Source organism: Nanorana parkeri, unplaced genomic scaffold (genome assembly GCF_000935625.1).
Source record: "Nanorana parkeri isolate BGI_ZX_2015 unplaced genomic scaffold, ASM93562v1 scaffold1027, whole genome shotgun sequence".
NCBI lineage: Eukaryota > Metazoa > Chordata > Amphibia > Anura > Dicroglossidae > Nanorana > Nanorana parkeri.
Window position 1 is genome coordinate 248,673 of NW_017307295.1, and position 12,957 is coordinate 261,629.

Sequence of the window (12,957 nt, forward strand, 5' to 3'; positions counted from 1 at the left end):
CCTGTCTGCCCAGAATTTGCTTGAAAAGAGAAAGTCCTGCCCCCACCAGCACATCCTGGGTGGGCAAAGCTTCAGAAGGCTTTTTGCAAAGCCTTGGAGAACTGGGCAGTCTTGGATTGTTCTCCTTTCCTGGTTAATAAGAGAGAGACTTCTTAAACTGATCTTGAGGTCTTCTTCCAGATTGAAAGTGCTGCTAATGGCGCCTCTGTTCCTAAAGAAGAAGGACAGGTTTTTCCCAGGTCACATGGTGGAGTGCATTGTCCAAAGCCTTACCAAATAGTGCTCCCCCTGTAAACAGAATAGTGTATATACCCTGCTTGGGGGTCAAGTCCGCTGACCAATGCTTTAGGCAGAGGACTTTAATGGCAGTTAACAGAAAGAGCTATAGTTATGTGGCCAACTCAGCAACGTCTGTAGCTGCTTTTGTGAAGAAGTGGAAAGATAATTCCAGTTGGCCCAAAGCTGCATTGGCCAATTCATCCTCTGCTTCTGACTCTAAGGCAGATTTGACTTTAGAAGATCAAACTCCCACATTCCCACACTTAAAGCTATTGCTGGTTTACAGGCAGCCTCCGCTGTAGTTCATTCTGCAATCTATAGCATCCTTAAAGAAAACTGACTCATCTAACAAATGGGCTATACATCCAGTCATCCTTTACAAAGATGCGGCTACTTTGGGATGAGTATCCCACAACACAAAATGTGAGCAGCACCTTCTTTAAATTACGATAATACTTCCCATGATTTTGTGGTGATGACAAATCCTCCTCCCAATAATTTCCCTGCTTAGCAGGAGATATGAATAGAGGAATTAGCTCAAAATCAAAGGAAATAGTCACAACCTGTTCTACTTCTGAGGATAAGTCAGGAACTGGAATGTCACTGGAGCCACCTGACCCAAGACATAGTTCATCTTAGGAAGCGTTCTATACCTCCTCCTTTACATATGCTCTGATATCCTCATTCTCTGTAAATCTGTTGTGTGCGGCTTCCGTAAAAGCAAGTTTCACAAACCATGTTAGAAGGCATTCGTATCCTGCCGCCTGCGAATGGATGATGATTGGGTGCAGAGGCAATGGGAGGATGGACTTCCCAGTGGTGACCTGTGAGGGCATTTCGGCTTTCCTTTATTGCGTGCAGGCGGAGGTGGGTGCATTGCTCCCTACAAGAAGATATCTCCTTCTGCAACCAGGACCTCTCTGTCTGACACACAAAAATAGGGGGGAATCCATTACCACTTGCTCTTCTAAGTAAGCCTGAGAAGAAGAAAAATCCAGTCCCCTTCCTGAAAGCAGACTTCAGTGCCTAATCAGGATAAGGTGAACTCATCCTGGGCTATAGGAGAAGGGAAAGCATCTGTAAGTACAGGCAAAGGCAACAGTAACTGACAAGAATAAAGATACATAAAAGCTACCGAGGTGAAAAAAGAGACAAAGACAGTATACACCTAATGAAACAATAAGGGATACACAGAGTGATACCTCCACCTCAGCAAGAACCTACCAGCAGAGGGTGACGGGAAGGAAGATAAGCGCCGGCAAGGTAGAGTGGCTGAGCTGCAGTGCCTATGCCCAAATTAAAAATGAGAGCAGAAAGGAGAAAGAGCATCGTCCTATAAAATACCAGCATCTCAGTTGTCCAGCAAGCCGTTCCATCACTAGGGAAGCTGGAGGAGATCTTGATGATGTCATACAGTAATGCTGAGTTCCATGCTCCTCAGGACCAGGAAGGAAGGCAGAGGTTCATCCATCAGGCAGAGATAGAACCTGGGCAGGCATCATGGGAACCAGTAACAAAAGGAGAACACCTGTTCTTGGTGGTTGTTAGGATCCAAAGTGCCTCCAGGTGGCGCTGGAGACAAGCTCTGCATTTTCTGTGCCCACCTGCAGGTGTCTCCAGGAAGCCATTAGGTACCAGACCACCACTGGGTGGTGCTGAAACCTGCAGCTCCAGTGCTCACCTGCGGGATTCTCCCAGCTGCCAGTATTTAGCTACAGCTCGCGGTATACTGAGACGCTGCAGCCGGAGCGGATCCCGACATCGAGATCCGCCCAGCTGCGTGAGTGACAGCTGGCTCTGCCTCTAGATAGGCAGAGCCAGCTGTCACTCACGCAGCTGGGCGGATCTCGATGTCGGGATCTGCTCCGGCTGCAGCGTCTCAGTATACCGCGAGCTACAGCTCGCGGTATAATGAGCCTAGGGTGACGGGAGGACGCTAGTTTGTGTCCTCCCGTTACCCTAAGGAGAACTATGGGGTTAAGTCTTTTCCCCATAGTTCTCCTTTAAGAGGAAAAAAAAAATATCATTACCTGAATCCACCGACGACTCTCTCTCTCTCAGCCTACTCTCTCTGACGCTGGCAAAAGTTATACAATGCGTGTCTGTTACTATTTAAAGGAGAACTATGGGGTTAAGTCTTTTCCCCATAGTTCTCCTTTAAGAGGAAAAAAAAAATATCATTACCTGAATCCACCGACGACTCTCTCTCTCTCAGCCTACTCTCTCTGACGCTGGCAAAAGTTATACAATGCGTGTCTGTTACTATTTAAAGGAGAACTATGAGGTGAGCTCTTTTCACTCACCTCATAGTTCTCCTTTAAGAGGAAAAAAAAAATATCATTACCTGAATCCACCGACGACTCTCTCTCTCTCAGCCTACTCTCTCTGACGCTGGCAAAAGTTATACAATGCGTGTCTGTTACTATTTAAAGGAGAACTATGAGGTGAGCTCTTTTCACTCACCTCATAGTTCTAGCCGACCTGTGACAGTCTCATTGTCACAGGTAGGCTAGAACTATGAGGTGAGTGAAAAGCGCACACCTCATAGTTCTCCTTTAAACTGACGCTCGCTGTATCCAGCGTCTGGCAGAATAAGCCAAATGCGCAGCAGGATTCCCCGCTACGCTAATAGCACAACATGTAAGAAGCTGGAGCGCTGAATGCAGTGACTGACAGGTTATGCAAAATGTTAAACAGGAAGGGAGAAGGGAAGCTCTGATTCTTCTCATCACATAGTAGTATGTTGTATGAATGAAGCGCCATCATGTACGGGCTGCCAGTACAACAATCCAGCTCAGCAGAACTCGGAGCTCCGCCCACACATACACGCCCCTTTTACACGCCCCCTGACTTCCCAAAACTGAAAGGTCGAACTCTGCCCACTTTACCCCCGCCCACTGGCATCGCCCTCCAATGTCTGACGTCACGCCCTCTGTGCGTTCTTTCTCTATCTCCTGTCCAGGTCCCGGCTCAGCTGGTGATTGGTGAGATTGGCAAAGGAGGGCCCGGGTGTCTTCTCCGCCTCATGACGCCGCTGTAACGCCCCCTTCCTCGCGGCTTCTCTCCGGGTTATTGAAGGATAAGGGCGGCGCGGTTGTGGACGGTCAGAAACACCCGATAGCACGAGGACGAATTCGGGCACACCCGGTGTATGTGCGGCAACACTATGTCCGCACCCTTGCCTGCCATAGTGCCCGCCGCCCGAAAGGCCACGGCCGCGGTGAGTCCTCCTCTATAGCCCCGACTGTCCTGTGCCGAGCCAAACTTCAGTGTCACCTCTCATTGCATGTACTTATCAACTTGTGTGTGCGCCCGCCTCCTTCCTACCAGTGCCGGCACCCCTATCACCTCCGTACCCAATGTCTGACTTCCCAGCAGCCTCTGCTGTCATCCCTTCCACTACACCCATTGTGTCTGGTCACCCGCTCTTCTCAGTGCAACCCGACCTCCACCTCTGTGCCGCCCTTGACCTACTGCCTGACTGCTTCTCCATGCAACCAGATCTCCACCTCACCTACTGCCCTGACTGCTTCTTCGTGCAACCGGACCTCCACCTACTGCCCTGACTGCTTCTCCATGCAACTAGATCTCCACCTCACCTATTGCCCTGGCTGCTTCTCTGTGCAACCATATTTCCACCTCACCTATTGCCCTGACTGCTTCTCCGTGCAACCGGACCTCCACCTCACCTACTGCCCTGACTGCTTCTCCATGCAACTGGACCTCCACCTCACCTACTGCCTTGACTGCTTCTCCGTGCAACCGGACCTCCACCTCACCTACTTCCCTAACTGCTCCTTGCAAGCGCACCTTCACTTCACCTACTGCCCTGACTGCTTCTCCGTGCAAGCGCACCTCCACCTCACCTACTGCCCTGGTCGCTTCTCTGTGGAACCGGACCTCCACCTCACCTACTGCCCTGACTGCTTCTCCGTGCAAGCGCACCTCCACCTCACCTACTGCCCTGGTCGCTTCTCTGTGGAACCGGACCTCCACCTCACCTACTGCCCTGACTCCTTCTCCGTGCAACCATATCTGCACCTCACCTACTGCCCTGACTGCTTCTCCGTGCAAGCGCACCTCCACCTCACCTACTGCCCTGGTCGCTTCTCTGTGGAACCGGACCTCCACCTCACCTACTGCCCTGACTCCTTCTCCGTGCAACCATATCTGCACCTCACCTACTGCCCTGACTGCTTCTCCGTGCAAGCGCACCTCCACCTCACCTACTGCCCTGGTCGCTTCTCTGTGGAACCGGACCTCCACCTCACCTACTGCCCTGACTCCTTCTCCGTGCAACCATATCTGCACCTCACCTACTGCCCTGACTGCTTCTCCGTGCAAGCGCACCTCCACCTCACCTACTGCCCTGGTCGCTTCTCTGTGGAACCGGACCTCCACCTCACCTACTGCCCTGACTCCTTCTCCGTGCAACCATATCTGCACCTCACCTACTGCCCTGACTGCTTCTCCGTGCAAGCGCACCTCCACCTCACCTACTGCCCTGGTCGCTTCTCTGTGGAACCGGACCTCCACCTCACCTACTGCCCTGACTCCTTCTCCGTGCAACCATATCTGCACCTCACCTACTGCCCTGACTGCTTCTCCGTGCAAGCGCACCTCCACCTCACCTACTGCCCTGGTCGCTTCTCTGTGGAACCGGACCTCCACCTCACCTACTGCCCTGACTCCTTCTCCGTGCAACCATATCTGCACCTCACCTACTGCCCTGACTGCTTCTCCGTGCAAGCGCACCTCCACCTCACCTACTGCCCTGGTCGCTTCTCTGTGGAACCGGACCTCCACCTCACCTACTGCCCTGACTCCTTCTCCGTGCAACCATATCTGCACCTCACCTACTGCCCTGACTGCTTCTCCGTGCAAGCGCACCTCCACCTCACCTACTGCCCTGGTCGCTTCTCTGTGGAACCGGACCTCCACCTCACCTACTGCCCTGACTCCTTCTCCGTGCAACCATATCTGCACCTCACCTACTGCCCTGACTGCTTCTCCGTGCAAGCGCACCTCCACCTCACCTACTGCCCTGGTCGCTTCTCTGTGGAACCGGACCTCCACCTCACCTACTGCCCTGACTCCTTCTCCGTGCAACCATATCTGCACCTCACCTACTGCCCTGACTGCTTCTCCGTGCAAGCGCACCTCCACCTCACCTACTGCCCTGGTCGCTTCTCTGTGGAACCGGACCTCCACCTCACCTACTGCCCTGACTCCTTCTCCGTGCAACCATATCTGCACCTCACCTACTGCCCTGACTGCTTCTCCGTGCAAGCGCACCTCCACCTCACCTACTGCCCTGGTCGCTTCTCTGTGGAACCGGACCTCCACCTCACCTACTGCCCTGACTCCTTCTCCGTGCAACCATATCTGCACCTCACCTACTGCCCTGACTGCTTCTCCGTGCAAGCGCACCTCCACCTCACCTACTGCCCTGGTCGCTTCTCTGTGGAACCGGACCTCCACCTCACCTACTGCCCTGACTCCTTCTCCGTGCAACCATATCTGCACCTCACCTACTGCCCTGACTGCTTCTCCGTGCAAGCGCACCTCCACCTCACCTACTGCCCTGGTCGCTTCTCTGTGGAACCGGACCTCCACCTCACCTACTGCCCTGACTCCTTCTCCGTGCAACCATATCTGCACCTCACCTACTGCCCTGACTGCTTCTCCGTGCAAGCGCACCTCCACCTCACCTACTGCCCTGGTCGCTTCTCTGTGGAACCGGACCTCCACCTCACCTACTGCCCTGACTCCTTCTCCGTGCAACCATATCTGCACCTCACCTACTGCCCTGACTGCTTCTCCGTGCAAGCGCACCTCCACCTCACCTACTGCCCTGGTCGCTTCTCTGTGGAACCGGACCTCCACCTCACCTACTGCCCTGACTCCTTCTCCGTGCAACCATATCTGCACCTCACCTACTGCCCTGACTGCTTCTCCGTGCAACCGGACCTCCACCTCACCTACTGCCCTGACTCCTTCTCCGTGCAACCATATCTGCACCTCACCTACTGCCCTGACTGCTTCTCCGTGCAACCGGACCTACACCTCTGTGTCGCCCTTCACCTACTGCCCTGACTGCTTCTCCGTGCAACCGGAACTACACCTCACCTACTGCCCTGACTGCTTCTCCGTGCAACCATATCTCCACCTCACCTACTGCCCTGATTGCTTCTCCGTGCAACCGGACCTTCCCCTCTGTGTCCATCTTCACCTACTGCCCTGACTGCTTCTCCATGCAACCGGACCTCCACCTCACCTACTGCCCTGACTGCTTCTCCGTGAAACCGGACCTTCACCTCTGTGTCCATCTTCACCTACTGCCCTGACTGCTTCTCCGTGCAACCAGATCAGATCTCCACCCCTATGTTCACTTTCAGCTGCTGTCCTGACTGCCCAGCACACCAAACTCTGGTTACCCTTCTTCCTACAACCTAATCTCTATGTCCCCTTGCACCATGTGTCCTGATTGTCCAACACACCCAACTCTGGTCACCCCACTTCTCCCTTCAATTTGATCTGTGTCCCCCTCCTCCAAATGTTCTGTCTGCCATGCACACCCCAACTCTGGTCACCCTCTCTTCTCCATACACCTACATCTCTGTGTCCCCCTCCTCCAGCTGCCCCACAGTGGTCACTTGATCTCTGTGCTCCCCTCCTCCAACTGTCCTGTCTGCCCAGTACCCTCCACTCTGGTTACCCCTCTTCCCCATACATCCCAACCTTCACCTCTGTGTCCCCCTCCACCAACTGTCCTGACTGCCAAGAACACCCAACTCTGGTCAACGCTCTTCTCTATACAGTCCAACGTCCACCACTGTGACCCTGTCAACCAACCGTCCTACCTGTCCAGCACACCCAACTCTAGTCACCCCTCTTTATATAGCCCAACGTCCACCAACCATCCTACCTGTCTAACACACCCAACTTTGGTCACCCCTCTTCTCTATCCAGTCCAAACTGTGACCCCCATCCACCAACCGTTCTACCTGTCCAACACTCCCAACTCTGGTGCCCCCTTCGTCATACAACTCCTAACCTCCACCTCTAATGTATTTTCTCTTCCCCAGCTCTCCCGTCACCTCCCACCCTCCAATCTGGTCACTCTCTTTTTCAATTATTGGCACCATGCTGCCTGATGTTCCACCTCTAATGCGTCCCCCTTCATCTCCTCAACTGCACCTCTACCTTCTCTTCCCCAGCTCTCTTCTGTCACCCAACATCCTCAAATCTTCTTCAAATATTGTCACCATACAGCCCAACTGCCATGTCTAATGCGTCTTCCTCTTTGAATTCCCCAGTTCTCTTCTGTCTTCTATTACCCTCACCACCTTTTCTCTAAACATTGTCACCATACTGCCCACTTCCTACCTCCTGTGTCCGCTTCCACCAATTGCACTGTCCCAGTTTTCTCCTGTCTTCAATCAACCTCAAATCTGGTCTCCCTCTCTTCTCTTCACTATTGTCACTAACCCTGCCCAACATGCCATCTCTGTCCTCCTTCAATGAGTTCCCTGCCACCCTGTCTTCCTCAGCTCGCTTGTCACCCATCACCCTCAGCTATTGTCAGTCTCTCTTTCTTTTTCCAGCTGTGTAATTTATTACTCCGAACTCCTTTCACCCTGTCTTCTCCAAATGCTTTATGGTCTCTAAGCACCCCAGTTACACCCCAACTCCATTCCCCCAAATATTGCATCATCCTTTAGCACCACAGCTACTCATCTTTACATACTGCTTCATTGCCAAGTCCCTACAATTATTTTCATCTGTAATGTTCTGCAGCTGTCAGCAGTTTCTGGTATTCTCATTGTGTCCTCCTCACTCTCCACCAACTGTCTGCAGAACGGGGTACACTTCTCCTTTTAGCGGTGCCAACAGCTTTGTAGTGTAAGGTCCTGTCTGATTGTACACAATAAATGGATTACTTGAGTAGACTCTCATCCAGTTTGAAATTCCTGAACAAGATTGTATAGTGTGCAGTCAGCTTCACTCCCCAACACTTGGATTTTCTAAAAAGTGCTTTATATCCATATTACATGTTTCTACTTGCATTATACAAGTTTAAATTGTTCTGAGCAAGTTAGGTTCATACTTCTATTTTGAAAATGAACACCACTTCTCATCTCTAACATGAGGGGGATTTGTTCTGTAGTCCAGCAGTGGAGACCTCCGGCAGGGCTGACTACACTGCTTGGGACGTCAGTTGAGTAGAGGCATTACTGTCGGCTTACTACACTAAGGCCCCTTTCACACGGGTGGTCCGATCAGGTCTACCTGTCAATTTTTCAGGCGGACCCAATGTAAGTTTATGTGCAAACGGGTCTAAACAGATGGGTGTCCGGTTACCCCCGACTCTGGCCAGGTCCGGAGGAACAAACAGAACAGTGTTCCATTTTGATGGACCTGATCGTGCCGGATTGGGGGTAATCTGATGTGAATGGACACATGTACATTGGATTCCCCATAGACAGACATGGGGTCCGGTGATTTCAGTTTTTCCCTGCATCGCAAGATATAGGAAAAAACTTGATGGACACTGATGTCACAGAGATGATATCCAATCCGTACCACTTCGATAAGTAGGGGATCCAGGCACAGATCTCTTCCTGATCAGCCCGTTTGTAAGGGGCCTTAGGAGTTCAATAGAATTATGGCAGATCCGCAGGTATTTTTAGGTACTTCCACTCATCCCCCATAGTTAGAGCCGACGTGTGACTTTGAAACTGTCACACGTCAGCTCTATTGATCGGGGAGTGAGGGAACACATAACATTGCTCGCTCACTTCCTGATCATCTCCCTGTAGAGAGCTGTGACTGTCAGTCATTCCTCCCCGCAGGGATTCCCCCTTCCCATCTTTGTTCCTCCAGCACTGACTGCAGATCCAGCTGTCAATCAACCAGCAGGGTGGATCACACCAGTATTGTTGGGATCCGTCCCGGCTGCGGCGCTCTCAGCATATAGTGAGCAACAGCTCGCTATATGCTGAGCTTTGGGTCACGGGAGGAGGTTAGTATATGTTCTCCCATGATCCAAAAGAAAACTATGGGGGAAAAAATGTTGCCTCCTAGTTCTCCTTCAACCCTTTCGCTGCCAAGGCGGGTTTTTTTTGTTGTTTTGTTTTTGGCACACGTTATAATTTTACATTTTGGCCTGAAAATGACTTCAATCCCCCAAATATTATGTTTTCTAAAAGCCAATACCCTCTTGAATACAATGGTGGCAGTTGCAAATGTTTATATTGCACGGTATTAGCGCATCTCTTTATCAAACCCCAAAATTAAGTGAAAAATGCACTAAAGTTGATTCTGGTGCCCCAAAACACAATAAAAGACCCATTTTTTTGTAAAATATAAAAGATGAGATTACGATAAGTACATAACCAGGTCAAAAATTGCGTGTGTCTGTAAAACAGCGACAAAATTCAGAACCCCAAAAAAGCCCATAGACGATGATGCTTTAAAAGCCCGTACATCAGTTTAGAGATGTGCGTGAATATTGGCCCTAGAATTATTGCTCTCACTCTGGTGGGTGTGGTGATACCAAACATGTGCAGCGCAATCGACTTTGTATGTGTGTGTTTGTTTTTTTTTTTGTAAACTTTAATTGCTACTACATAGGGGAGGCTTACAAGCCCCCTATGTGGTAGCATATTAGCAGTGACAGGTACTCTTTAGGGTGACACTGGGGGTCCAGAGGACCCCCAGTGTCACCTTTCCACTCCAAATAAGCATTGAAGTGGAGATTGTACTTCAAAAGCTTATTGCTCGGCTTCAGAAGCCCAGCACTGACAGCTATGGGACCGGACGTGATGTAATGCTCCCGGTCCCATAGAACAGGGAGGTGATCGGTGAACGGAAGTTCGTTGCTCTCCTCCCCAGCTTCCCGAAGACACCCGACACGGCGGGTGGACGTGGAAGTGTTCTGGCTGCAGGTGAGCCGCCAGAATCGCCTTCATTGTAAATCCGGCAGAGGGGGGATGTGCATGCATTGTGGAGATGTCCTAAATATGTAATCACCTTTAAGTTGCAGAGTGCCATAGATTATAAACATTTCTTGACCCTAGGAAGCGTGTAATGCCTCTTTAATGATGAATGTACATTTTTATATGTGTGTAGGTTTAATGTGAACCTATAACATAAAAATCCCCCTGCCTTCTATGTTTATAGATTCATATGAACCTACACAGAAATGCTACATGAGTGACTCTTCACATATCACACAAATGCCTTTCTTGTACTGTTTTACATATTTCGGATAGGGCAAATGTGTGACTGCTTGTGGTTTTGTTTTACCATAGAGATTGTTTCTTTTGCTTCTATAGATTATGCTAACTCAGGAGTGTGTGACATTAGCAATCAGAGTTCCATGTGTCCTAGATTGCTTTGAGGAACCAAATAATGAGCAATTTATTACTGGAAATTGTTATATTGGGATCCTTGTCTTTAATATACACAGTCACGAGTTACTGTCTGTGGATTTCGTGTCTGCATGTGTGTACAACTTCTCATTTAACATACTATCAAGCTGTGGATTTCCTGTCAGCGTGTTAACAATACCACATTTTAAAGTTGATCTAATCTATCATTTGTAGACTCCGAATCTCCTAAAATGTCACTGTTTTATTACCATTTTGCCATATTCATGTAGCCCCGTGGAGTCAAGTTTCTTAAGGTCCATTGATCCTAAAATGCCAGCCCAATGATTTTCATAAAAATGAACAGTGTCAGCTTGTAGAATCAATGAGGGCACCGTATTATAATGGAGCCTTGTGTTGCAGAGATTTGTGCACAAAGACATTTTGCCTTTCAAAATAACTGAAATACCTGAACTTTAAGTGTTTTTTTGTGACCGGGTATTTTGCCTAGTGAGCAGTCTGTTAGCTAGTTAAGTGAGCAGTGTCAGTCGCTGATTCTATGCCATAAATACGGAAGCAGGAGTCCTGAGGCATGATGTTAGAGTTTAATAATATAAAATGTAAAGCTTGCCTCAAATAAGGCTTACTTTTTTGATGTGGCAGGCTGTATATGCCCGCTAGTCATCAAAGAATGTAGGGTTTAGGCCTTGTTCACACCAGATGCAGTGCGTTCCGGCCCAATTCTGGCCAGAATCAGCAAAGATGTCACCAGCACACCATAAGATTTCAGCAAAAGTCCATTTAATGACAAATTGCCATTCAGTTACAAGCGCTTTTGGGGCCTCAAGGGTTCCCCTTCATCAGGCTCAGAATGATGATGTCATATTCAATTGCCAATTGAATTCAATTGCCATTCAATTACAAGCGAAAGCGCTTGTAATTGAATGGCAATTTGTCATTAACCACTTGCCGTCCGCCCGTGGTTAACAGACAGACGGCACTGCAGCATTGGTGGGTTGCCGTCTCCAGACGGCATTTTTTTTCTGCTCGCGCATAATCAAAGTAACATATAAAAAAAGTAAACAAACCACCCCCAAAATGTTTAACTCCCCCACCCCCACGTTTACGCAGATATAAACCTAAATACGCGTCCGGTGCACCAGCGCGCAAAAACGACAATTGCGCTACACACATTTTGCTGAAATCTTATGGTTTGCTAATGATATCTTTGCTGATTTTGAGTTGTTCACGGTGCCGTCCGGGGTCGCTACAAGCACCCACTTGCTTTTGCAGGTTAACTACGGTATTATTCCGGTAAGGAGTGCAGCAAGTTACCTATTCCAATTCTGGTCAGAACGCACTGCATCACATTGCGGCCGGCTCACTATGTTGTGGGGCAGGAGGGGGCGTGACGGTGCATTGAAGTGAATGGCAGCGTAGCCACGCCCTCCGGCCACAATGCGATCGGCCGCATGGGAACACAAGGCACATTATGCCTGCGGTCCGGTCCGAACAAAATGCTGCAAGCACTATTTTGTTCATACCAGACTGCAGGCATAATATGCCTTGCGTTCCCGTGCGGTCGATCGCATTGCAGCCGGAGGGTGTGTCTACGCTGCCATTCACTTCAATGCACCGCCACGCCCCCTCCTGCCCCACAACATAGTGAGCCGGCCGCAATGCAGTGTGTTCTGGCCAGAATCGAGTCGGAACGCACTGCATCTGCTGTGAACGAGCCCTTACAGAGCAACCTGGTTTGGTTTGAGAGTTTTCTAATACAACCCTTATGCAGACTGAAAGTCCCGGACTTGTTTCACTTTTTTGTGTGATTTGTGTTCAAGTCTATTTACATCATAGTGGCTGCTTTATGAACCATTTGCACAGTGAAGAGCTCTGCGAACAAGGTTTGCTGTATGGCGTAGACCATAGACAATTCCAATCCTCCAGTGCCGGTACAGCTCTTGCACGGTGGAAAGGTGCGTGAATGGTTAATTGTACACAAGCAGTTCCCAGCACACTTACCAGCCTGCAAAAAAAGGATCTTGTCTAACTTTTAGGGTTAAAAACAAAAAGGTTTTAGTTGTACAACTTTTGCAAAATGTTTGGAAGCCGCACTGCCTCGTCAGGGCCCCTCTGTGTAGTGTGGTCCTAACTCTAATCTATGAGAGCCTCCATCTTGGAGCATATATACCAAAGGATGAATTGGGTGCAGGTTCACCAGGAGGCGGCCCAACCTCCTTAAAGACACAGGGACACACCAGAGGCACCAGTACATCACAATGACAGCTGAAGCCCCCAGTGTGTT

At 49.9% G+C, this 12,957-nt stretch overlaps 1 protein-coding gene across 4 annotated transcripts in view; it reads left to right on the top strand.

Moving 5' to 3' along the window:
- The first annotated feature begins 3,282 nt into the window (after nucleotides 1–3,282).
- LYPLA1 (lysophospholipase I) overlaps nucleotides 3,283–12,957 on the top strand; it is a 26,137-nt gene continuing 16,462 nt past the window's right edge. For 2 of the 4 annotated variants that reach the window (XM_018567290.1, XM_018567289.1), the window contains exon 1: nucleotides 3,286–3,499. In XM_018567290.1, coding sequence (XP_018422792.1) covers nucleotides 3,431–3,499 — 69 coding nt within the window. In that variant the 5' untranslated portion in view covers nucleotides 3,286–3,430. Of the gene's footprint in view, nucleotides 3,500–12,957 lie in introns of all 4 variants that reach the window. The other 2 variants (XM_018567291.1, XM_018567292.1) reach the window with 2 other exon arrangements.